Below are 26,007 nucleotides of genomic sequence, written 5' to 3' on the forward strand. Positions count from 1 at the left end.
AGAGGCAAGGAGAACACAGGCCCAGTCTGATTAATGGCAGAGCATAATTTCAGCTCACATTCCACTGGCCAGAACTTGGTCATGTGGCTATACTTTTTTTCTGGGAACGCTGGGGAATTAGTCTCTACCTGGGAAGCTGTGTTTCTAGCTAAAACCTAGAGGCTCCCCCCCCCACCCAATTAAAAGGAAGAATGGTAAAAAGATCCTGAAAAGAACAGTTCTGGCCTCAACAGTTTTTGCTTTTGTTTCCATTTTAAAGTAAACAGATTGTTTCAGGTATCACAGAACCTGTGCATTTGACTAAGTCTTCAGACTTAGCAGATTTATTTATTTATTTATTTAGTCTTTGGTCTTTTTGGGGCCACACTCAAGGCATATGGAGGTTCCTAGGCTAGGGGCTGAATTGGAGCTGTAGCCAACACCACAGCTCACAGCAACACTGGATCCTTTACTCACTGAGCGAGGCCAGGGATCAAACCCGCATCCTCATGGATACTAGTCAGGTTCATTAACCACTGAGCCCCGACAGGAACTCCAGACTTACTAGATTTTTATTATGCTCCCTGTTCCCTTATCTAGACCTGTTACCTTACTGTAGGTGATGCAGGCCATATAGAGCCTTCCTAGTGAGAACCTTACCATTTACTTTATTAGACATGAGTACTTACAAATAAGAAAATAGCAGGTATGTGTTGTGGCATATTGTGTGAGACAAGCCATCATGGGCTGTAGACATTTATAGGAAAGGAGAATGGAGGTATGGAGTCATAAGTAAAAGCTTTATGGGGAAAATAGGTCTCTAGTTAAGCCTTGGAAATGAGGTAGGATTTGTGTGGTCACAAGCAGAACATTCTAGGCAAGGGAAATGGTGTATAGGAGAGCTTCAGGACTGGATACTTGGGCCGTATTTGAGGACAAGCAATGAGTGTGTCCTGATGGCTGATTTATCTGGTTGGCTCCCTGAGTGCATAAATTGGAGTAGTGCAAAATAAAGTTGATTTAAGAAAGATCAAGATTATAGATGGATTAAAGGTTTGGAGTTGGAGACTGAAATGATGAAAGAGTAGAATTCAGCATGGGTAAATTCCTTTCCTCCCAGCCTGGTTAATGGACTTAGGAATGAATGAATCCTCTCCCTCTTTCCCTGCCTCATCTCTATGTGGTTACCTGTGCCCTCTCAGTTAACATACCCAGATGTTCTGAGCTAGCCCCATTCTTCTTGACTCTGAAAGTTTTGAGACATTGACGATTTTTTTCTTTAAAACTTTGGCCTTCGCTGATTTTGCTCTGCATTTCATTTTCTCCCTAAGACTTAGTATTCTGCTTTTTGCTCTTTTTATTCTTCAGGCTGCAACTGTCACCTCGAAGAAGATGCTTATATATATCTCCAGATTGAACTTTAGTCTTATATTCCTAATGGCTTGCTGGACATTTTTATCTCAATGTGTCACTGTTATTTAAAGCACTCAACAGATTTCAGCAAAGCTTTCTGACTCTACAAGGACCTTTATGCTTTAAATCTCAGATTTAAGGCAGAATTACCTTGCAGGCATCTTGGTCTCTGCCTACTCCCTCAACACTGTCTCCTTGTCACTAAGTCTTGTCTGTTCTTCCTGGTGATTTTCACGTTTGTTCATTTCCATTCTACAGTTGGCACACTTACCAGTCTTTTAATGGGGAATGTTTGGATTCTTAGTGTATTCCAGATGTTCACTGATGATGGATATGAGTCAAAGTGCTAACATTAGTGAGGCCAAAAACTGTCCTCTGTTCTGTTACCAGAGCTTTGTTTTCATTTGATTGTGATTATGTACTTACTAATATTGAGTTGGTGCTACCTCATTTATGTTGTGTTTAGTGAAGTGGTGATATGGATAACTTAAAATTACCCAATAATTGAATTCTAAATAGACCTGGATTTTTTTTTCCTTAGCAGTTTTGCTTCTTAGCTTGTTAAAAGAAATTTTCACAGTTAAGCCACATACTCAGTAAGAATGATTAAAGCAACTCAGGAAGCATGCTGTATCCTTGAGTGGAAGATTGTCAAAAATAGTGTAGAATCAGAGGACATCACCATCATGGCAGCGTGAGACCTTCCCTTTACCCCGCCCCCCCAAATCACCACTTCCATCAACAACCAGTAAAACATCCGTAGCTCAACACAGGTTCCTCTTCTCAGCACACCAGGATGCGGGGATGGGGGAGGTTCCTTATATCTGTAGGTCTAAAGGTGGTTGGCCTAGAACACACAGAGGAGGCAGAACTGGTGCATATGATCCTGGACCACCAGCCAGAGGGACTGAGCCAGCAGCCCCACAGAACCCCGTAGCGCAGGGAAGGCAACACACACAACTCTAGCCACCTGACTGCAGCAGCGCCCATGCCACTGGGAGCTGAGTAGCAGTGGGGGGGGGCGGGGTCTGTGACCCTTTTCCTCCAGTCATGTGTGGCACCTGTGACCCTGGCGGCCTCACACAGCTGACAATCCCAGGTGCTGGAGAGGCACCCCCAGGGCCACCCCCTCCCTCCCTGAGAGCTCAACCTGGACAAGGTGGAACGAAGTAGAGGTACTGCCATCCTGGAGCCATAGGGGACACCTGGTGATAGCCAACAGCAGGAGCATCAGGGCATCTGCAACTCTGAAGGCATAAACGGTGTCATGGAGGGCACCAGGTGACTGCTCTCACTGAGGTGGTGGAGGGTGGACAGTGCACTCAAATGTTATCTGAGGAAAGAGAAACCTAAACCTGGTGATATAGTGCCACCTTCTGGAATACAAAAGAATAGCCTCAAATTACCAACCTATTGAATATTAGAATCAAGTTAAAAAACTTTAAAGAGGTAAGATGTTTACTACTTCAAATCCATTGGTAGAGGGACAGCTCATCAAGTGCCATGAAAAACCATGGAAACAAGGCATCACACACAAAAAATGACAAATCTCTAGATACCAAACGTAAAGTCATAGAATATTGCAATCTGATACAGAATTCAGAATAGCTGTCATGAAGAAATTCAATGAGCTACAAGTAAACCAGAAAGGCAGTTCATGGAGCTCAGGACAAAGTGAATAGAAGGAATACTTTACTAAAGAGAGTGAAGCTCTAAAAAAGGACCAAACAGAAATTCTGAAGCTGAAGAACTCAATAAGGGAGATGAGGAACAACTTAGAAGGCATTGGAAATAGAGCAAACCATGCAGAAGGGAGAATTAGTGAGCTGGAAGACAAACGTAGAAATGATACAGGTAGAAGAGGAAAGAAAAATAAGAGTTTAAAAAGTTAAGAAATTTAAAAAAAATTCTGCAAGAGCTATCCTCCTAGGAAAGGCAGTTTTAGGGTAGTAGCTCTCCCACACAGAGAAGAGAGGGAGCAGAGATTGCTTTATTTCGTTAAGAAATAATAGCTGAGAACTTCACAAACCTGGAGAAGAAACTGGATATACAAGCCCATGAAGCTAAGAGAACACCTAATTATCTCAATGCAAAAAGACCTTTCTAAGACATGTTACATTAAAACCACCGAAAGTCAGTGACAATGAAGTTTAAAGCAGCCCGGGGAAAAAAGGATGGTTACCTACCAAGAAATCTCATTTAGACTCTTAGCAGATTTCTCAGCAAAAACTACAGTCTGGGAGGGGGTGGAGTGACATTCTCAAAATACTGAAAGATAAAAACTGTCAACTAAGAATATTCAGCAGAGTTTCCCTTCAGATACTAAGGAGAGATAAAGGCTTTTCCAAACAAACAAAAGCTGAGGAAGTTCATCACTACTAGACCTGCCTCACAAGAAAGGTAGGAAGGCACTCTTCTACATGAAATGGAAAGGTGAAAGTACACAAAACTTTGAGTAAGATGGTAAACAGACAGAATCAGAAAATTGTGACTATCACAATAGATTGTTAAACAATTATAGCATAAAGTTTAAAAGGAAGAAAGCAGTAAAAATAACTATAGCTACTTCAATTTGATAACAAAGTCACAACACAAAAAGGGAAAATTTGAGACAACAAAAGCATAAGGGTGAGAAGAAAAGGATAGAATCCATACAGGCAAATGAAAGTAGATGCTATCAGCAGCAGAAGGACTATTTTTATCTATGAGATGTGTTGTACAAAGAATATAATCTGGAATCTTGCTGTTCTACATGCGGTCAGTGGAGGACAGCATGGGAATCATAGGTTTCTTGTTAGGATTGCAGAGTCTCAGGCTACCTGGATGGTCTAGGGCGACTTGAGTTAGAATCTGCATTTTCATCACATCCCTGGGGATGTGCATGCACGTTGGAGTTTGAGAGACACCAATCTGGAACTGACTGTGCAACTCTTTATTTTAGTTTTAGACTTAGCTGCTGGAATAACTAAACCCTCCAGCTGTTTATCTCTTGGTGTTTAATCTGTTTGTATTTGTCTATTTGTTTACCTTAAGATTTTTATGTAAACTTCAGAGGAGATTGTTGTGTTATAAATTGTGAAGAGTAGCAGGGGAAGGCAGCTTTAGCTGGAGTGGTTACAGAAGTCCTTGAGTAGACAGATTGTGCTCTGGACAGCAGGCCCCCATTCATTCTGAGCAGAGGGGGCAACTCAGTAAAGGCAGGAAGTCAGGAAAGGTTGTGTGTGAGTGGGAATGCCATGGTGAACTTGCCATGAGTTGTGGTGTAGGTCGAAGACGCGGCTTGGATCCCGAGTTGCTGTGGCTGTGGTGCAACCTAAGCCACGGCTGCAGCAACGCCAGATCCTTAACCCACTGAGCAAGGCCAGGTTTCGAACCTGCACCCTCATGGTTCCTTGTCGGATTCGTTAACCATTGCACCATGACAGGAACTCCTGACAGAGTTATATTTAACCCTTTGTGTAGATGCACTCATATCTTTTTTCCTTCTAAACATAAATACTCATTGAGGTTAAATTAATGAATTGTGACCTGCTGCTTAAAATACTGCTGTAGAGTGTGTTGTGTATGTTTGAGTGTATGTGTGTACATAGATACATGTGTACGTGAATATAAATTGATAAACATATATATGAGCACATGTGTGTGTGTGAATAAATTGTCTGGTGGAAGGATTCATTTGAACAGATTTCACCGAATTATTTTTTTCAACTAAAAAATTTTAAAATTAAAGTATAGAGATTTGCAGTGTTGTGCAAATCTCTCCTGTACAGCAAAGTGACCCAGTCATACATCTATAAACATTCTTTTTCTTGTATTATCTTCCTTTATGGTCTACCCCAAGAATTTGGATATAGTTCCTTGTGCTGTACAGTAGGACCTCATTGCTTATCCATTCTAAATGTTAACAGTTTGCATCTACCAACTATAAGCTCCCAGTCCAAACCATTCTTTCCTTCTTAGCAACCACAAGTCTATTCTCTGTATCTGTGAGTCACACTGTTTTTTAAATGTTATACCTGTTTATACTTGGGTTGGCCTCCTGAATCTGAGAGCTTAACTTTTATCATTGTGTCCTTGGTCTTTTAAACCATTTGCTTCACACAGATTTGGAAAGTACTTATTGAATAGTTTGGCAAATGAAAATGAAGATTTTCATACTGATAATTGAATGGCTACCGTGCTGAGAAACTGCTCTCTCTCTCTCTTTTTTTTTTTCCAGGGCCACACCCACAACATATGAAGGTTCTCTGGCTAGGGGTTGAATTAGAGCTGCAGCTGCTGGCCTGCACAACAGCAACAACAGATGCAAGCCGAGTCTGTAACCTACACTGCAGCCCGTGGAAACGCCTGATCCTTAACGCACTGAGCAGGGCCAGGGATCAAACCTGCATCCTCATGGATACAAGTCATGTTTGTTACCACTGAGCCACAATGGGAACTCCAGCAACAGCTTTTTTTTTTTTTTTTTTTTTTTTTGCTTCGTAGGGCCAAACCCATGGCATAGAAGTTTCCCCCTTAGGGGTTGAATTGGAGCTGTAGCTGCCTGCCTGCACCACAGCCACAGCAATAATGCATGATCTGAGCTGTGTCCGCGACCCACACCACAGCTCACACCAACACCAGATACTTAGCCCACTGAGCAAGGCCAGGGATCAAACCCGCATTCTCATGGATAGTAGTTGAATTTGTTTCTGATGTACCACAATGGCTAATCCCAGCAGCAGCTATTACGGCAATTTTAGGTAAATTTAGGTGGCTAATTTTATAGAGTGGTCAGCCCATTTGTAATTTCGGTTAGGGTTTTAAAAGTCTTATTTTGGGGGGTTCTTAACTCCATTGTTCAGTTATGATAATTATGTTCCAAAGAAAAATACATTGAAAATACGACATTTTTATTTCAATTGGTAAAAAGGGTTGGAGCTAAGGTTTCCCATAAGTGATAACAAAATTTGTCTTTTCTTTGTAGGAATCAATAAAATGGTTTCTATAACCTTAATAAGGCCTAGACATCATCTAAAATTTAAATATATCTAGCTTTTGCTCTATAGCTATATAGCCATTTTTTCTATTATTGCCATAATTATTCTTGTACAGTGCTTTTATATGTTTAATGCATATAAAATGCTTAATCCCTTTAACATCTTTTGTTATTATAAAACTGCACCAATATAGTGGATACCACAGCTCTTTACCTGCATGGACAGTTGCCATTCCATTACACACATGATGCTTGCTGATTAGTTCACTCATAGTGTTTGCATCAGGCAAACTGTGCTATAGAGTCTTCATTGGTATTTGGCTGAGAGTCTAGCAGATACTCTAAGAGGAATCATTCTATTTTACCAACAAAAATGAAGCCACACTTGGAGGGTGTTGAAAATCTGTTTTTTTCATCATTCTTGGAACCCACTGCCCTTCTGGGAGTTACTTTTGAGGAAAGTTAAGATATGGTTGTTTTATAGATCAATGTAGGAACTTCTCTAGAGAAAGAAAAGTACTGTATTTCGATTTTCAAAATTTCTTAACGCAACAGTAACTTGCACTAGAGTAGTTCTTTAAAGCTTTGAAAACATTTTCCATGCATGTCTCACCTATGTATTGGGGGCAGCCATTATAAAACAGGTGAGACCAACAGGTGACACCTTGTTGCTCAGTTTGTCATTAGTCCAGTGTAATTTTTACAGCTCAAAAGTAGCAGAATTGGCAGTAACTTTTGACCTCTTTTGGCCTTTAACTCATTTGACACTACCAACAGTCAAACTTATTTAAATAGTGCATGTTCCAGATGTTTGTCAGTTTAGAGGTGTTATTTCTCAAATTTAAAAGCAAGATGCTTCGGCATAAATTGTATATGCATAACCTACTTCCTAAGGAATTTGGGGGGTATATTTAGTTTTATTACATTGTATTTATTGGCCTCAATGTTATTTTGCAGATTAACTTGCGCCGTTAGATAAAAAAGTATGTACTTAAACAGAAGCCTAATTTTTTTTAAAAAAGCATGTTTTTTATCTCTTACTATACATATTTTTTCATAATCAAGTGATTTATAGAAACCTGTTATATATAAGCTTCTGAAGATTTGAAATAATTTCCAGATACTGTTTTTATTTTCTATTTTACAAGTAATATCTGAAGGTAATCATAAGAATATTTAAAATTATCAGGAAATAATATATCTTCATTACTTCAAAGGTAGTAAAGAATAATGTAGCCAAGACTTGTATTCTTACATACTTAGGTGAGTTTCTCTACAGTATTTTTTAGAATTTTTTGAGCATGAACTAACATTTTATAGCATACCTTGGTTCATTATCTCAGGGTTGTATCTGAGATTTATTTGTATTAATATAAGACTTCTTGAGGCAGTCCTTGTCATTTTTCATTCTACAGTTAGTGTTAATTGATTAAAAAAATTTTTCCTGGAGTTTCTGCTGTGGCTCAACAGGATAAGCAGCATCTCTGCAGTGCCAGGACACAGGTTTGATCCCTGGCTCAGCACAGTGGGTTAAAGGGTCCAGCAGTGTAAGTTGCAACCGTGGCTTGGATCTGATCCCTGGCTGGGGAATTCCATGTGCTGTGGAGTGGCCAAAAATGAGGGGGAAAAAAAATCCCCATATGTTGACTGCAAAATGGAGGTTATTGTAGTCTTTCATATCTTTCTGTCCATTTTTTTTGTTTAGGTTGGTTGTCTGTTTCTTATTAATTTATATGTTTAAAAAAATCTCTTTGGGGAGTTCCCATCCTGGCACAGTGGTTAACGAATCAGACTAGGAACGATGAGGTTGTGGGTTCAATCCCTGGCATGCTCAGTGGGTTAAGGATCTGGCGTTGCCATGAACTGTGGTGTAGGTCGCAGACATGGCTTGGGTCCTGTGTTGCTGTGGCTCTGGCGTAGGCTGGTGGCTACAGCTGCAATTAGACCCCTAGTCTGGGAACCTCCATATGCCACTGGTGCGGCCCTAAAAGGACAAAAAAAGACAACAACAACAAAAAATCTCTTTGGGACTTCCCATCATGGCTCAGCGGTAACAAACCTGACTAGTATCCATGAGGATGAAGTTTCGATCCCTGGTCTTGCTCAGTGTTAAGGATCCGGTGCTGCCATGAACTGTGGTATAGTTTGAAGATGTGGCTTGGATCCCTTATTGCTATGGCTGTGGTGTAGGCCTGCATATACAGCTCCGATTGGACCCTAGCCTGGGAACTTCCATGTGCCACAAGTGTGGCCCTAAAAAAGCAAACTCCTTGATTTTTACTTGTTGGTTATCTTTTAAGCAGTACCTTACAAATTTAATAAAGAGTTTACTTTTTACTTTGGGATATTACTACTCTTGGTTCAAATATGTTGAGTGAAAAAAAACTGTTCACATAAATTAGTTTTAAATTCTTAGATTTGGAGGGAAGTTCCTTGGAAAGCTAGTTGGTAAACCACTTAAGGTTCTTGAAGGTTGATTTTATAACCTTTTAGCACAGCCAGGACACATGTCTTCCTAGCAAGCTACTGCTGTGCTCTTTGAAAATTTGAGCACGTAGGTTCTATAACCCTCCATTACAATTATATAAAGAACCAGAATGCTTATTATATGCTATTACGGTATTTGTTTGAGTTTTTAATATTAGCTTTTCTTTGTTCCTTCTCCATAATTAGGTCCTCGATGGGCTTCCTGGAATATTGGTGTGTTTATTTGCATCCGATGTGCTGGCATCCATAGGAATCTTGGGGTTCATATATCCAGGGTCAAGTCAGTCAACCTAGACCAATGGACACCAGAACAGATTCAGGTAAACATTTCCCTGCCGAGAGATTATTAAAAATATTTAAAATAAAGTCTTTAATCCTTCTGGAGTTCCGGTTGTGGCTCAGTGAGTTGTGAACCTGACTAGTATCCTTGAGGACGTGGGTTTGATCCATGGCCTCATGCAATGGGTTAAGGATCTGGCATTGCTGTGAGCTGTGGTGTAGGTTGCAGATGTGGCTCAGATCCCAAGTTGCTGTGACTGTGGGGTATGTAGGCTGGCAGCTGCAGCTCTCATTCTACCCCTAGCCTGGGAATTTCCATTAAAAACCCCCCACAAAACTTTAATCCTTCTTACATCTAAGGATTAACATGGAAAAGTAGTATATTGAGGAGTTCCCCTCGTGGCTCAGCGGAAATGGATCTGACTAGCATCCATGAGGATGCAGGTTCAATTCCTGGCCTTGCTCAGTGGGTTAAGGATCCGGCACTTCCATGAGCTGTGGTGTAAGTCACAGACGTGGCTTGGATCCCATGTTGCTGTGGCTGTGGTGTAGGCCAGCAGCTGCAGCTCTGATTCGACTCTGATGAACCTCCATATGCTTTGGGCTCAGCCCTAAAAAGACAAAAAAGTAGTATATTGAAATGTGGCACATGCTGCATATAAAATTAGAGTATTATTGGAGTTGTCAGTTCTCATGTTTATTTCATCTTGGTTCTATAGTAAAGTCAGTTTTTAACCTTTTTTAAATTTAAAATATTGATTTTAAAATATTTAAAAAAATAAATTCCTTTTCCTTGTGCTGATGAAATTTGCGAGTATAATTCCAGTCTATTTTGCCTTCCTGTCAGTAGAGGGAGCCTGGGTAAAGACTAAGAATAAACACCCTTCCCTTCTGTACAGGGGTGTTCTTGATTCTTAGGGTGTAAGATTTGGAAGCAAATGTTCCAAATCATGCCTGATTTGGTCTTGTTTCTAGTGGCTTAGCTTTTTAGAAATAAATTTGTAATTTTAAGGGCTTGCCGTTTTCCCATTGTGACAGCCTTATATTCTTAGCATCATACTTTCCAATCCTTAAGGTTAAATTGTTAATGTAAAAATGATTATTTCTACTGGTTTTACTTTGCAGTAAACTTTTTGCTGGCTAGAGTATAAAATGAAGTATGAAACTTTATGTATTTTGGAGATCCTTTGAGAAAACTTATTTGTTCCATCAAGGAACCAGAGCTTTTTGAACATTTCATATAAGGCAGTGTTTTTAACATCTCTGTAGTAACTGGTGGCAGATTTCATGACATTTTTTTCTTTCTTTTTTTTTTTTTTTTTTTTTTTTGGTTTGTTTTTTTAAGAGCAGACAACTTTTTTTTTTTTTTTGGATACCTATTTTTACATCATCTTGTCTGAGGAGTACAGAAATAACTGTAATTATCACGGGCTGTGAAATGCTTTGAGGTTTACAGAAAAAGAGCAAACTGGAATGTGGCGACATATTCCAACTTTAGGTAGCATACTCTTGTCCTTTCATCACTAAGGAAAGGCAGGGTTTTTTTGGGGGGGATCACATTTATGTATGTATTTTTTAATTACTCAATGAATTTTATTACATTGATCATCACAACCCGATTTTACAGCATTTCCATCCCAAACCCCCAGCCCATCCCCCCCCCCCCCAATCTGTCTCATTTGGAAACCATAAGTTTTTCAAAGTTTGTGAGTCAGTATCTGTTCTGCAAAAAAGTTCACTGTGTCCTTTTTTTAGATTCCACATGTAAGTGGTAGTATTTGATGTTGGTGTCTCACCATCTGACTGACTTCACTTCTCATTGTAATTTCTGGGTCCATACATGTTGCTGCAAATGCCATTGTTTCTTTCCATTAGCTGAGTAAAATTCCATTGTGTGTATGTACCACATATTGATCCAGTCCTCTGTTGATGGACATTTAGGTTGTGTCCATGTTTTGGCTATTGTATATAGTGCTGCCATGAACATTGGAGTACATGTGTCTTTGCGAGTCATGGTTTTCTCTGGCTAGATGCCCAGGAGTGGGATTGCTGGATCAAATGGTAGTTCTATGTTGAGTTTTCTGAGTTTTCTCCATACTGCTTTCCACAGTGGTTGCACCAATTTACATTCCCACCAACAGTGTAAGAGGGCTCCCTTTTCTCCACACCCTCTCCAGCACTTATTGTTTGTAGACTTTCAGATGATGGCCATTCTGGCTGGTTTAAAGTGGTACCTCATAGTGGTTTTGATGTGCATTTCTCTAATAATGAGTGATGTTGAACATCTTTTCATGTGTTTTTTGGCCATCTGTATGTCTTCTTTGGAGAACTGTCTGTTTCGATCTTCTGCCCATTTTTGGATGGGGTTGTTTGTTTTTTTTGGTATGGAGCTGCAGAAGTTGTTTATAAATTTTGGAGATTAATCTCTTGTCCATTGATTCATTTGCAAAGATTTTCTCCCATTCTGTGGCTTGTCTTTTTGTTTTGTTTAGGGTTTCCTTTGCTGTGCAGAAACTTCGAAGTTTGATTAGGTTCCATTTGTTTATTTTTGTTTTTGTGGTCAGTACTCTGAGAGGTGGATCGGAGATGTTGTTGTCATTTATGTCAGAGAGTGTTTGGCCTGTTTTCTCCTAAGAGTTTTTTTTTTTTTTTTTTTTTTTTTTGTCTTTTTGCCATTTCTAGGGCCGCTCCCGAGGCATATGGAGGTTCCCAGGCTAGGGGTCGAATGGGAGCTGTAGCCTCTGGCCTACACCAGAGCCACAGCAACGCGGGATCCGAGCTGCATCTGCAACCTACACCACAGCTCACGGCAACACCGGATCCTTAACCCACTGAGCAAGGCCAGGGATGGAACCCGCAACCCCATGCTTCCTAGTTGGATACTTTAACCACTGAGCCACGATGGGAACTCCTCCTCAAAGAGATTTATAGTGTCTGGTCTTATATCTAGGTCTTTAATCCATTTTGAGGTTATTTTTGTGTATGGTGTTAGGGAGTGTTCTAATTTCATTCTTTTCCATGTGGCTGTCCACTTTTCCCAGCACCACTTATTGAACAAGCTGTCCTTTCTCCATTGTATATTCTTGCCTCCTTTGTCATAGATGAGTTGGCCGTAGGTGTGTGGGTTGAATTCTGGGCTTTCTATCCTGTCCACTGATCTATATTTCTATCTTTGTGCCAGTACCATATGGTTTTGATGACTGTTGCTTTGTTGTATAGTCTAAAGTCCGGGAGCCTGATTCCTCCAGCTCCATTTTTCTTTTCCAGGATGTCTTTGGTTATTCTGGGTCTTTTGTGCTTCCAAACAAACTTTAAAATATGAGTTTCCTTTTTCAATGACTCTCTTACACAGGTGTTGGTTCTTCATTGCCTGACTCTATTATGTGTCGCTTTCTCTTAGATCTTTGTCATTTCTTTTCTTTTCATTAATGTTTTTTTCTTCTTTTACGTCTCCAGTTTTTTTAGACCACTATTTGCTGTGTTTATTTGTTCTCATCTTCTATTTAACTTCATCTTCATTTCTGAAATATTTTTCTTTTATTTCTAATTCTTTCCTGAGTTTTCATTTTAATTCTGCATATGTCTGATTTCTGATATAGTTATTTTTCATAACATTGCATGTCCTTGAACTCTTTTTTTTTTTTTTTTTGTCTTTTGTCTTTTTAGGGCCACACCCATGGCATATGGAGGTTCCCAGGCTAGGGGTCTAATCAAAGCTGAAGCCACCAGCCTACACCACAGCCACAGCAATGCCAGATCTAAGCCGTGTCTGCGACATACACCACAGCTCATGGCAACGCTGGATCCTTAATCCACTGAGCAAGGCCAGGGATCAAACCTGCAACTTCACGGTTCCTAGTCGGATTTGTTTCTGCCATGCCATGACGGGAACTCCTCCTTGAACTCATTTTACATATTCTTTCATATCTTGTGTATACAGCTTTGCTTTTAGCTTGTCCTAAATTAGTAGGTTATGGTTTTGATCTGTTTTCTGGACATATTTGTATGGCTTCAGTGTTACAGACATTGCTCTACTTCTTATTCTCTTCTTCTGATAACTTTGTGTGAGATTTGACTTTGTTTTCTGTTGGTTATTTTTGTGTGGCATTGGTTTTTCATTACCTTTAAAAGGAATTGATATTCAAGATAGCTTTTCTAATTTTGCAGACCTCTAATCTTCAGTTATTTTCACATAATGTTTAAAAAAAATTAAGGCCACTTGTTTCCTGAGATTTTCTTGCTCTGTTCTCTTCTCCTTCTTTGATCCTGGACCTTCTCTTCCTTTATCTCTATTATCCTCTGCTGCTCCATTTTGAATCATTTCCCAGGAGTTTCTACTCACCCTGGGGCCCTATGTTGGAAGGGAGGTGTGGTGGTTCCTTATGGCAGCTTGCTTCCTCTCCACTCCCAGCTTGTACTTACTTGCTGTTGGATTGGATAAAAATCCCTTTCAGCTTCATGTGCTTCAGTTTCCAGTTTGTATGTCATAGTGTTGGTGTTCTCAGATCCACCTGAGCCCTCATTAGCTGCAGGCATCATGCGGTCTTCAAAAACTGTCACTGCTGTTATAGAATTCCCACAAGTGATATTTAATAAAATAAAATACCCATTAAAAAAGCCGATTTGCAGCATTCCATGATTTAACCCCATTTGACCTGTATGTGTTAGAACATTGTTTAACCTCTCAAAGTTTTGCCCCTTAGATAAATTTCCATAGTGCTTTGTAGACCCAGACATGTAATAAGCTCTCAGTGCATATAATTCTTGGTACACATTTATTCAAGAAACCCAGGTCAGGTCGTACAACTTTTTTCTTATTTTGTGGGAGAACTGCTCATTATAATTCCATCAAACTGATGGAATTTCTCAAATTGTGGCTTCACGTACATAGTTAACTTTTTAAGTTGACTGAGATTTAACTTATGCCAACTCCTTGCCAGCATCATTAAATGTGTCCTTAAAGAGGCAGAGCCAGGTGCTACCACAATGTTGGGTTTATGTATTACCTACACATGCAGAGTGAAGTGGAGAAAGAAATGTGGTACTATCTGTCACAAAATTCAATCTGTGAAGTTTAATAGGTTTGCATTTAAACAATCCATTGGGGGAAAAGGTCATGTTTATTTTGAATTTGAATATTCAAGATTGTGTGCTTCTTTTGCTTTTATTGTTTTTAAGTTTAAACTTTTAAAAATATCAGTAATAGTTTTTAGAATTCTCTTTTCGTAGTGACTGGCTATAATTCTTGGGTCAATACAGTGAACAAGATGGTGAGCTGTTACTTAGTGGAAGTCACTTATTTAATGCTCTTAATTCCATACTGCCCAATCTAGGTGGGACCAAGAGAGTATAACTAAAGGAATCACAAACTATTTAAAGATAAGGGCTTATATCCTGTATAGAGTGCTATATATTAGGTAGGAAATGATCAGGTGGCAGTGAATGGATCATCTGGAAACACAGTTATTGATTTCATTGCACATAGCATTTTAGAGGTATGATTGATTCTCTTCCTGCTTTGTGTGAATATGAAATGAGAGAGGATAGCGGATTGATTGAAGGCTCCCCCTGGAACTCTAGACCTGGGCTCTGGTTTAAGCTGGGTTAGCTAAATGACGGGCCATTTTGAGCTACTTGGTAGTAGCGCCTTAAAAAAAAAAAAATTTACCAGTATATAATGATATGGTAAGTTCTAAAGATATTTTTAAATGTCTCATTACTCTTTTGATAGCATCCTTTATTTATTAATTTCTAAAAATACACTACAATGTGCAGAGGCCTTTCTAGGCAGAAAGATAGAGAAAAAAGTATGTTGTATTTGAGAAAGTAAAGTAGTTATTGGGTGTAGTCGTGTATCTTAGAAGGTAAGGTGAAATTTGCAGGCAGGTGCTGGTGAGGCCTTGATCCTCTGCGTGGTAGGGCTGGGGATAGGACTCTTAACGTGTTCTGAGTTGAAGAATTGAAATCGAATGTTATGTTTCTGTAAGAACATAGATCCCATGGGCTTGGTCCTGCAGTGGCCAGTGCAATGGGTCTTGTAGTGATGGTGAGGTTGATTAACAGGGAAAGCCTACAAAATGTACTGAAGTTAGAATCACTAAGACTTCTGACAGAAGAGGCAAGAGTCCAGATGACCCCTGAGCTGGGCCTTAAGTACCTTGTTTGAAAGTAGTGGTTTATTTCTGGACTTCAAATGCTATGAATTTCCTAGTAAGTAGAGATGACAAAAGACTGTAATGTGAAACTTTTCCAGTTTTGTCATAACAGTGTTTAATTTTATTGCTTAAAAAAAGAATTCATTCTCTTGTTACAGCATCTGGCAAATGCTACAACATATAAATCAAGATGTGAAAATATTTAGAAATTGTGAAAAATAAGAAAAGTGGTACCTTTAATTCCGCATTATCATGTAAAATTTTTAATTTTTAAATATGTGTGGTTTACTTACTTTGCTCTTAAAAACAACAGTTAAAACAGAAAACAACTCCCCTAAAACACAGTTTCATGAAAACTGAAGGAATGGACTCTGTATTAAGTATTTCCAAAGAGTTCCTGAGACCAAAAATGGTGGCCCTTCTTTTCCAGCAGCTGGAACCCAAAAGATCTTGAAACCAGTCCTGAAAAGCTTGCTCCTATATGCAAGAAATCCTGCTGGCTTTTGAGAGGAAGATAGAGAACTATTCTGGAAAATTTCAAGTGGTAGTAGAGGTGAGTCACTGATGTGAAGAATTTATGCAGGGACTACAAATATTCATTTTCTCTTTTTAATTAAGAGCCTTTTTTTTTTTTTTTTAAATAAAAACATATGTTCAGCTAAGGCAGTTTGAAGCTTTAGTCTTTGTGTCCTAAAACTTTTAATGAATAGAAAATAGTAGAGCAAGTAGTGTTCCCTCTCCCACACAAAACCAAATACACTGAAATGTTTTTTTTTTTTTTTTTTTTTTTTTTGCTATTTCTTTGGGCCGCTCCTGCGGCATATGGAGGTTCCTAGGCTAGGGGTCTAATCGGAGCTGAGGGGTCTAATCGGAGCTGTAGCTGCCAGCCTACGCCAGAGCCACAGCAACGCGGGATCCGAGCCGCGTCTGCAACCTACACCACAGCTCACGGCAACACCGGATCCTTAACCCACTGAGCAAGGCCAGGGATGGAACCCGCAACCCCATGGTTCCTAGTCAGATTTGTTAACCACTGAGCCACGACGGGAACTCCCAAATACACTGAAATGTTAAGAAGCAAAAACAAATACATTGAAATTTCAATGACGTAGTCTTTAGCAACAGTACTGTTTTTTTTTTTTTTTTTTTTTATGAAGATGATTCAAGGAAAAGCCAAGGTAAATAAATGTCATATTTATATTTTGAGTATAAGATATTCTTGGGTGGGATTTTAAAAAATGTATTAATTTTATTTGATTCATAACCTCTTTGATCATCAGCAGACCGTATTCTCTCAGTAGGGGTAGAGGGCACTGGTGAGAGGAGGCCTCCTTGCTCTGATTCGTATGCTGCTTGTGTACCCTGGCTATACTTCCTCTGGATAGTTATTTCATGTAGGAACAATGCAGCATTAATATAGCCCCCTCTATTTTATTGTATTAGGAATGGGAAATATCTGGACGTAGTGCAAATGTCAGGGGGTACACAGGGTATAAAATGAGTGGTCTCCCTCCCATTTTTGTCCCTCAGTCATCCAGTTTCCCTCTGTAAGAGCAACCATATTTTTCAGTTCTTATATATTCTTCCTGAAGTATTTTAGGCATATATACAAATGTAAAGGTGGTGTACATTTTTAGCAGTTTTCATACCCTTATGCAATATTCTGAGTTTACTTTCCCCCCATCCATTTCTCAGAAAATGGGTAGAAGTGTTTTAACTTCACATAGTTTTTTACCTTTTTTCCTCTAGTTGTAATATAGGTGTGTAACATTCTTCCATTACAAATCAGTGTGTGAGATTCTATTGATTATTTCAGTGTTTTACATTTTTACTGTCGCAAATTTAGATCTAATTGTCACATTGTGACCTAATCATTTGCAACAAAGCAATTAGTAATCTCGTTCATTTATTTTGTAGTAGTTATTCTTTTTTCCACTTTTTCCATTTTTAAAAATAGTCACTAAACCCTGAAGAGCAAGTCAGAACACACAAACATTTATGAAAACTATGCAGATAGTTTCCTGAAATAATAAATTAGTGTGGATTTAAGTTTGATAATAACTGGTTGTTCCCCAGGTACTTCTTAGTATCTGAGGGAGAATGCAGGAAGCACTACAGGGACAGATGGGGGGAAGGCCCTGAGAAAAAGGGGAGGATGCCCAAGGGTGAAGGAGAGTGGAGGGCGAGGGCTCCCTTTCCCTTAAACACAGGCCCAGACTCTGGACTGGCGGCCGGGTTTGGCTTTAGTTGGGCTAGAACAAATAGAAGGCATATCTTGAAGTAGTTGTGTCATTTAGCTGGATTCCCCAAAGAGTGCTGCTTTCCAGGATTTTGGAAGATTAAAGAAAAGAAAAAAATGGACATATTTTATTCTCAGGAGAATGAGTCATTAACTTGGAACTTCAGGTGGCCTGTAATTTATCTTGCCTTTTATTGTTATTTCCTGATGGTGACAGTGACTTGGGTACACTTTGTTTCTATTTGTTTTTATTGCCTTTTATCTTTAAATTTATTTCACGACCCCTTTTTCAGTAAAATTGTTTTTGTGTACTGCTTAATTACTATATTTTTTCACTGGAGATGCATCATTGACATGAAACAGTGATTTTAAAAAAAGCATGTATATAGTAGTGTTACATTAAAATAAAATTTCCTATTACATTTGCTTACTTATTGATTTTGCCTTTTAAAAAATCTATTCCCACATTTTAAAATTATTTTTTTAGTTTTTTTTGGCATGTTTTTTAAATTACACAAATCCAATAAACCAGTGCCAATTAAAACTTTAAATTGACAGCCTCTGTTCTCTTCAGTCTCTGTAAAACATAAGAAATTTAGGAGTCTTGGAGCTTCCATTGTGGTTCAGTAGATTATCAACCCAGCTAATATCTATGAGGATGCACGTTTGATCCCTGTCCTCTCTCATTGCGTTAAGGATCCAGCATTGCCATGAACTGTGGTGTAAGTCTAGGTTGCAGATGCTGCTTGGATTTGGTGTTGCTGTGGCTGTGACAACTGCAGCTCCATTTAGCTGTTAGCCTAGGGACCTCTATATGCTGCAGGTGTAGCCCTAAAAAGCAAAAATAAATAAAAATAGAACTCTTTTAGAATATAAGTTTTAGTTTTTTTAGTGCAAAATCTAAGACTGAGTGATATGTTGTCTATTTAGAAAGTTTCAGAAATAGAAATGCTTCATCTATGTTTGAGTGTAATGACAGTGTGTTAGCCTATAGATGCTTGCCAGCATTTTGATTCCAGTAATATTTTTAAAAATTAAATCTCAAATGATGTGCAAGGCTTTGGGTAGTTGTTTTTATATGTACTGGATTGTGTGGAGAAACTAAAAATACAGGTTATGGGTTGATGAGGACAAATACTTTTAATAGTAGGTTTTGAAATTCTTTTTTTTGATATTGATTTTTGTTTTTTCCATTATAGCTGGTTTAGTGTTCTGTCAATTTTCTGCTGTACAGCAAGGTGACCCATTCACACATACATGTATACATTCTTTTTTCTCACATTATCATGCTCCATCATAAGTGATTAGATATAGTTCCCAGTGCTCTACAGCAGGATCTCATTGCTTATCCGTTCCAAAAGCAATAGGTTGCATCTATTAACCCCAAATTCCCAATCCATCCTTCCCCATTGGCAACCACAAGCTTGAAATTCTTAGGTGTGTTTTATTCTACCATTTCCAGATGATGCTTTGCTTTGCGATTATGCTGGTGATGATTTTGGATGAAGATCTTTTGATCAAAAAGTACAATATAAAATTCATCTTTCTAGGATCATAAAATGTATAAAATCAGGACAGACTGAATTTAATAGGAATAGTAAATAATACTAATTTTAAAGTATGTTCTACCTAGATGGCATTTATTATAACTGCAAAGTACACATTTCATTTATTCCTCAATATATTAATATATATTATTTTTATTAAAGTAAAAATGAATATTAACTTTGTTTTTGATTTTGTGTTTAGTATATTCTTACAATTGTTTGTCAAGTATGTCAATACATTTCTGCTCACTGGATGCTCGACTTGTTTTTATTTTTAAAATTTTTTATTTAAAAACATTTTTTTTTTTGTCTTTTTAGGGCTGCACCCACGGCATATGGATATTCCTAGGCTGGGGGTCGAACCAGAGCTGTAGCTTCTGGCCTATGCCACAGTGACAGCAACACCAGATTTGAGCCACATCTGTGACCTGCACTGCAGCTCATGGCAATGCCAGATCCTTAACCCAGTGAGCGAGGCCAGGATTCAAACCTGCATCCTTATGGGTACTTGTCAGGTTCATTTCCACTGAGCCACAACAGGAATTCCTGATAAATCTAATTTTGAGATAAACTATAGTTAAGTAAATAAGTATTTTAAAATATTTTTAAAAACTTAATAGAAACTTTGACGTTAAGTAGTTAAGGGTGCCCTTCCTCCTTTTTTTAATATGTGAGGTATGAGAAAAAGAGAAAAAAATTAACGAAAAATGATATGACTTCTCTAAAGCCAAAGAATTTTCAAAATTGGTGTGATCTTTGAATTTTTAGCAGTCTGTTTAATTGCCTTACACATATCCCTCCTATTGGAGAAGTTAAGATAGATTTGGAAATTTTAAGAGTTTTAGAATGGTGCATAGTATTGTAGCATCTGACTTGATTCCTAGGAACTGGGTGCTAGGAGTTAAGGTAGATAGTTCATTACCTGTAACTTAAGTCTCGTGGTTAAAAAACTTAATACATAATTAATTTTCTTTTTTTTTTTCTTTTTTTCTCTTTTTTGTCTTTTTGCCATTTCTTGGGCTGCTCCCGCGGCATGTGGAGGTTCTCAGGCTAGGGGTCAAATCAGAGCTGTAGCCGCCAGCCTACACCAGAGCCACAGCAACTCGGGGATCCGAGCTGCGTCTGCAGCCTACACCACAGCTCACGGCAATGCCGGATCCCTAACCCACTGAGCAAGGGCAGGGATCGAACCCGCAACCTCATGGTTCCTAGTCGGATTCATTAACCACTATGCCACGACGGGAACGCCATAATTAATTTTCTTTTAAAACAATATGTGCCCTTTATTATTCCCCCTCCCCCTTTTTTGGGGGTAATCATCTCTCATCCCAGCTGTGGAAAGTTAAGTGATAAATTGCCAAAAAATAAGCAGTTAAAGGTCTCCTTTCTAACAGTCAGTGCATTTCGCTAAGACGTTTTGGATGAGAGACCCTAAAAGAAAAGGAATACTGTTTTAATAATAGAATGAGGAGTTCCCTTTGTGGTGCAGGGAAGCTAACCTACTAGTATCCGTTAGGATTCGGGTTTGATCCCTGGCCTTGCTCAGTGGGTCAGGGATCTGGCATTGCCATGATCTGTGGTGTAGGTTGCAGATGTGGCTTGGATCCCAAGCTGCCATTGCTGTGGCTATGGTGTAGGTTGGCAGCTATAGCTCCAATTAGACCCCTAGCCTGGGAACTTCCATATGCAATGGGTACGCGCCCCCCCCCCCCCAAAGGTCTTTTTAAGGCTGCACCTGAGGCATATGGAGGTTCCAGAGCTAGGGGTCAAATTGGAGTTGTAGCTGCCAGCCTATGATACAGCTGCAGCAACACAGGATCCAAACCTCGTCTGTCACCCTTACCACAGCTCATGGCAGTGCCGGATCCTTAACCCACTGAGCGAGGCCAGGGATCGAACCTGTGTCCTCATGGATACCAGTCAGGTTCGTTTCTGCTGAGTCACAATGGGAACTCCAAGGAATGATGTTTTAATAACAGAGGCAACACTTACAGTATTTGTCTATTTTGTGGTGAATTTTCCTGGGTACTTATTTTTATTAGCTGGTGTATGGTGGTAAGGATTGAGACTGAACAGACTTGATCCTAGTCTCAACTGTGTAATGATTCTTTAGTTCCTAACCCAGTAGAGAACCTCTTTTGTGCTTGTTTGCTCGTGTGTAAAATGAAAACCAAACCTCTAAAGCAAAGAGCCTGGGCTTCATAAGCCCCACATGGTATAGTCCCAGTCCAATTGAATGCAACCTAAGATAGCAGACTACTGATGGCTGATGCTGGTTTGGTCAGGAATTAAATACTCAAGGAGACGATAATCTGGGCCTGATACTTAACATTTTGCAAGTTCACTTTCCTTTCCTGTCAAATTAGGGTACTCATCTAAAATTAGGGTCTTTAAAGTTTAAAATGGCACATATAAGCAATTTATAGATTATAATATAGATGTAATTTATATATTATATATAATATTTCCAGTTTATAATGCTATAGATTATTTGTATATGTAGAGTATTGAGGCTCTTGTTTGCTATTGTATCTATTTAGGCCATTTTCATTATTTTCTTCTGCCTTTTACCAGAGTTTGTTCTTTAGGGCCAGCAGAATAAATTTTCCTGTATTCTATAGGGCCCTTACCTATCGTGTCTTGAAACTCTCAGGACAGCTAGTTTGTTCCACACCTGTGTCGCCTCCTCAAAGGCCAACTCCTTTTGTTTCCCTGCTCCAACCATATCTGGTTTGCTGGACCAGTTTCATCTCCACTGACCTTCATTGTAGGCTTTCCTTCCAGCCTACTCTGTTCTGGATTTTAGAAACTTAGAAATTATCTGAGCTTACTAGTATCTTCTTATTCCATACAATGTGATCTCTCTACATCTGTCATGGTATTGATCCTTGTTTCCCCCAACCCCAGCTAACGTAGACACTCACAGACAGACAGACAGATGGACGGATGGACGGACGGACAGACAGACAGACAGACAGACAGACACACACACACACACACAATGTACCTGCGTTCCAGTCACTTTTTGGCAGTAGTCTCCTGTAGAAATGGCTCATTATTTTACATCACTTCTCCCCTTCAGGTTTTTATACCTCTTTTTTTTCTAATTGTGATGGACAGCATCCCTAGAACAAAATGAAATAATTTGGTGTAATGAATATATATGCATCATTCCTAATTATTTTTTACTTTTTCCAAAATAAAATATTAGTCACCTATTATTAAATCAAGAGAATGTATAAAATGTATGGAGTCATTTATTGAATGTAAGATAATATTGATGATTTAAGAAGGACCTCTATTTTATGGACTGCTTAGAAAAACATGATTATAAGATACCACCAATTAAGAGATGCATTTCTGCTTCATGAATGTTATAATATGAAGAAAAATGTAACTTTGGATCAGTGAGTTATGGCATGTAGAGCAGATACTGTTTCTGGTCTTACTAAATTAAAAAAAATTTACTCTTGTTTGCTGTGAGAAACTTCAGATTTTCTTATTTTCATAGTTTATGTGAGCTGTGTCTAAGTTGCTTTTTGCTTCATTGCAGATATGATGCAAACTAAGAGACATTTTGTTCTTGGTCTGGTTCTTTTCAAATGTTTAATGCCTTTATGATTACATGTCTTGATCATCTCTATCTCTAAATTCCTACCACTGCACAAAGATGCAGCATCAGTTGAATGCTTGAGATGGAAAACATTTTTTTTCTTTTTCAGGAAGGGTGAGCTTTACTTAAAATATCTCAGCTCTTCTCCCCACTCTCAGAATTACTTATTAGCTATCTGCACACTGACTTCATGCTAGTATGCCTCATGATGTAATAGAGCCCTCTGACCTACTCTTTTCTCTGCAGAGCTGAATAACAGAAAACCTTTCATTTTTTTCCCTCTTTACTATTCCTTATGTTTCCCAGCCCTTTATTATTTCACTTTATCTGTAAAGGAATAACTTAGAAACCTCTTTTACCTTGAGAGAATACTTACGTTGAGGTAGGGTGGTATAGATATCCAGAAATGAGTGTATATTAGTATTTTGCAGACCTTAAAACTCAGTTGGTTGAAAAGTCACTGTACTTTATATCTGAGGGAAGATGTTTCTGTGTACACTTGAGGGCTACAACTCAAGGCCAACATTTGGTAATCTTTTATGCTGTGCATTATCTTCTAGGGATGTTGGGGTGTGTGTTTAGGAAATTGGGGGGAGAAAAGAATTATAAAAGTAGATCTCTCAACCAGTTAAAACATTTTAAGGAACTTAATTAAACTCTTTGAAAATGATTTAAAACAGTAATAGAATTATGTTTTATTTATAAATGCTAGTTTAGTCTCTAAAGTAATAGAATATCCTGGAAGTACTATTTGTTTAGGCCTTACTCATAGATGATAGTGAAACTTAATAATCATTTCAACCAGTTTAATTATCTTATGCCTCCTTAGCAGTGTATTTTACTCTTGAGGTTGATAGCCTTTAGGGAGAGTCCTATGAACTCCTGAACTTGTATGTAAAGTATGTCCATTAGGCACAGGATTTTTTTTTTTTTTTTTAGTGGAGAGAAGGTTCATAGCTTTTAGCAGAATCTTAGCGGTTAATATCCTCAAAGAAATGAGTCCACTTTTGTAGAGTTCTAGGGCAGTGCTATTTCTCTCTAACTGCTCTCTGTTGTGATCTTGGTTGCAAATCAGAAAAACCTCAGAGTTTTTTTGAAGTTTAAAACAAGAATTAGGGAGTTCCCGCTGTGGCTCAGCGGGTTACGAACCTGACTAGTATCCCTGAGGATGAGGGTTCAATCCCTGGCCTCACTCAGTGGGTTAAGGATCCAGCTTTGCTGTGAGCTGTGGTGTAGGTTGCATAAGAGGCTCGGATCCTGCATGTCTATGGTATAGGCCAGCATCTGCAGCTCCAATCTGAACCCTAGCCTGGGAACTTTTATATGCTCTAGGTGTGGCCCTAAAAAAAAAGTTTTTCTAAAAAGAATATATATACATATATATATATATATGGGAAATGATAAATGGTATTTATATGTACGTGTGTATGTGTATATATATGTATAGGAATTGCTTTTTAGGTTTAATATGAGTAATGAAAATGCTTAATTTTTTTTTTTAGTGCATGCAAGATATGGGAAATACTAAAGCAAGACTACTATATGAAGCCAATCTTCCAGAGAACTTTCGAAGACCACAGACAGATCAGTATCCTTTAAAAATTTCTTTATTCTGGGTTTTAAAAGATTTAGCTCATATTTATAGTCGTATTTTTAACTGCTTATGTTTAAGATGCAAGTTTTATCATAGTGTTCATTAAAAATAGAAATTGAGTTGCTGTGCGCTGTGCTTTGTATGTGGTACTCTTTTAATAGAACTGGCAATACATGATATATATATATAGTATTTTTAGGTAGTTATTTTAAGTGTAAAATATAACTGATTCTTCTTGATTGATCTCCAACTCTTGATTGGAGAATAGATGTTGTTTATTATTTGAGACTATTATTAGAGATTTGATTTGTGAACATCTTGTGTATTTTTAAAAAATAATTTAAGAGGGGTTTCCTCTAATCACTTTTATGTAGTAATTATGCTTATGTGAAGCAATTTGGCATTTATACATTATCGGACAAATCACATACTTAGTGGAAATGGATGTGCTGGAGTAGTTTAGACTAATTAGTGCTGACCTTTCATCTATGTCATAGGTCACACAACTGTGTTTGCTTTTCACATATGCCCTAATGAATGAATAGAATATTTTCTCCTAGGCATTTTATTTTAGTCAGGATGTTTTTCACGTTTAAAATAAATCATTTGATTTTACAGTATTTCGCAAACTCATATTGGAGTCTGAGAAAGTAGCTTATCAAAAGATTATCTAATTGTAGATATTTGTGATTTTATCTAGAGGTGATGTTTGTGTAATGTAGTTTCTTAAAGCTCAGTTATGTATTACCCATTTATACTAAAACAGTCTGTATGATGAAATAATGAAAAAAGTTGATCTTTTCTCACACAGATACAAGGCCATTATATATAATTATATATATATATATATTTCATATTTGTATAGAAACCTTTTCAGTTATATTCAGGAAGTTAGTACTTGGCCTTTTCTGTTTCTGCTTCCCCCACCTCCTTCCACAAATTTAACAATCTGATGTCCAAGGCTATTTTTATTATAGCAAGCTCTTAGGGTAAGAGTGGGTGTACATTTCAGGCATAAAAAATTGTGTGAGCAGAAGTATGAAGGTGTGAGGACATATGACATTTTAAAGTTTTGATGTGACAAGATTGAAGTCTTATGGAGCAAGCGGCAGAAGCTCATCTTCCAGATTGTAAAGGGTTTTCACTGTCATAGAGCAGGACGGACCTCATTTTACTGGCTCAGATGGTTGAAGAATTTGAAAAGCCATAAAGGGTTTTGAAGCAGAAGAAGTAGTAGAAACGTAAATTTCTCCTATGAGGAAGATGAGTCAGAAGAGATCGTGGAGTCAGAGAGGTCATATGGGAGCCAGTACAGTCCTGAAATGTAGATGAGCAGTAAGGAAGAGAATGGGCAGATGGGGATTCAGAGGTTGGAAAGAAGCAGGAAAGCAGGAGCAGCTGGGTTAGGTTAAGACTGGCTTTCTTTGCAGGGAAGACTCTGAGATGACCCCTGATCTTGGCTTGGCTTAGGCTCTATGAGTGAGGTAAACTTATTCATCAGGGAAAGGAATCAGTGCCAGGTGAGGGTTTAAGTGTTACAAGTTGAAGACAGTGAAGCATTACTTTGGAAGGATGAGGTGTCTCTTGGACACATACATAAAAACAGGAGTCTGGATCCTATAAGAAAGCAGGAAATAAAATGTAGATTTGAGAGTTACTTACTTGTAGGTAACAGAAAAACGGTAAAGTTATATTTATCTAGGGCAGTGGTCATTTATTCTCT

General features: G+C 38.4%; 1 protein-coding gene across 7 annotated transcripts in view; it reads left to right on the forward strand.

The window, feature by feature from the left end:
• SMAP1 (small ArfGAP 1) overlaps positions 1 to 26,007 on the forward strand; it is a 160,821-nt gene that overhangs the window by 41,683 nt on the left and 93,131 nt on the right. For 2 of the 7 annotated variants that reach the window (XM_021089472.2, XM_084958811.1), the window contains exons 2-4: positions 9,044 to 9,177; positions 15,722 to 15,844; positions 24,193 to 24,278. In XM_021089472.2, coding sequence (XP_020945131.1) covers positions 15,773 to 15,844; positions 24,193 to 24,278 — 158 coding nt within the window. In that variant the 5' untranslated portion in view covers positions 9,044 to 9,177; positions 15,722 to 15,772. The remainder of the gene's footprint in view (positions 1 to 9,043; positions 9,178 to 15,721; positions 15,845 to 24,192; positions 24,279 to 26,007) is intronic. The other 5 variants (XM_021089445.2, XM_021089462.2, XM_021089481.2 and 2 more) reach the window with 3 other exon arrangements.

Source organism: Sus scrofa, chromosome 1 (genome assembly GCF_054392235.1).
Source record: "Sus scrofa isolate SSC_HxYL_T2T_F1_AM1 chromosome 1, Sscrofa_HxYL_maternal_Yorkshire_Landrace_v2.0, whole genome shotgun sequence".
Classification (NCBI taxonomy): Eukaryota; Metazoa; Chordata; class Mammalia; order Artiodactyla; family Suidae; genus Sus; species Sus scrofa.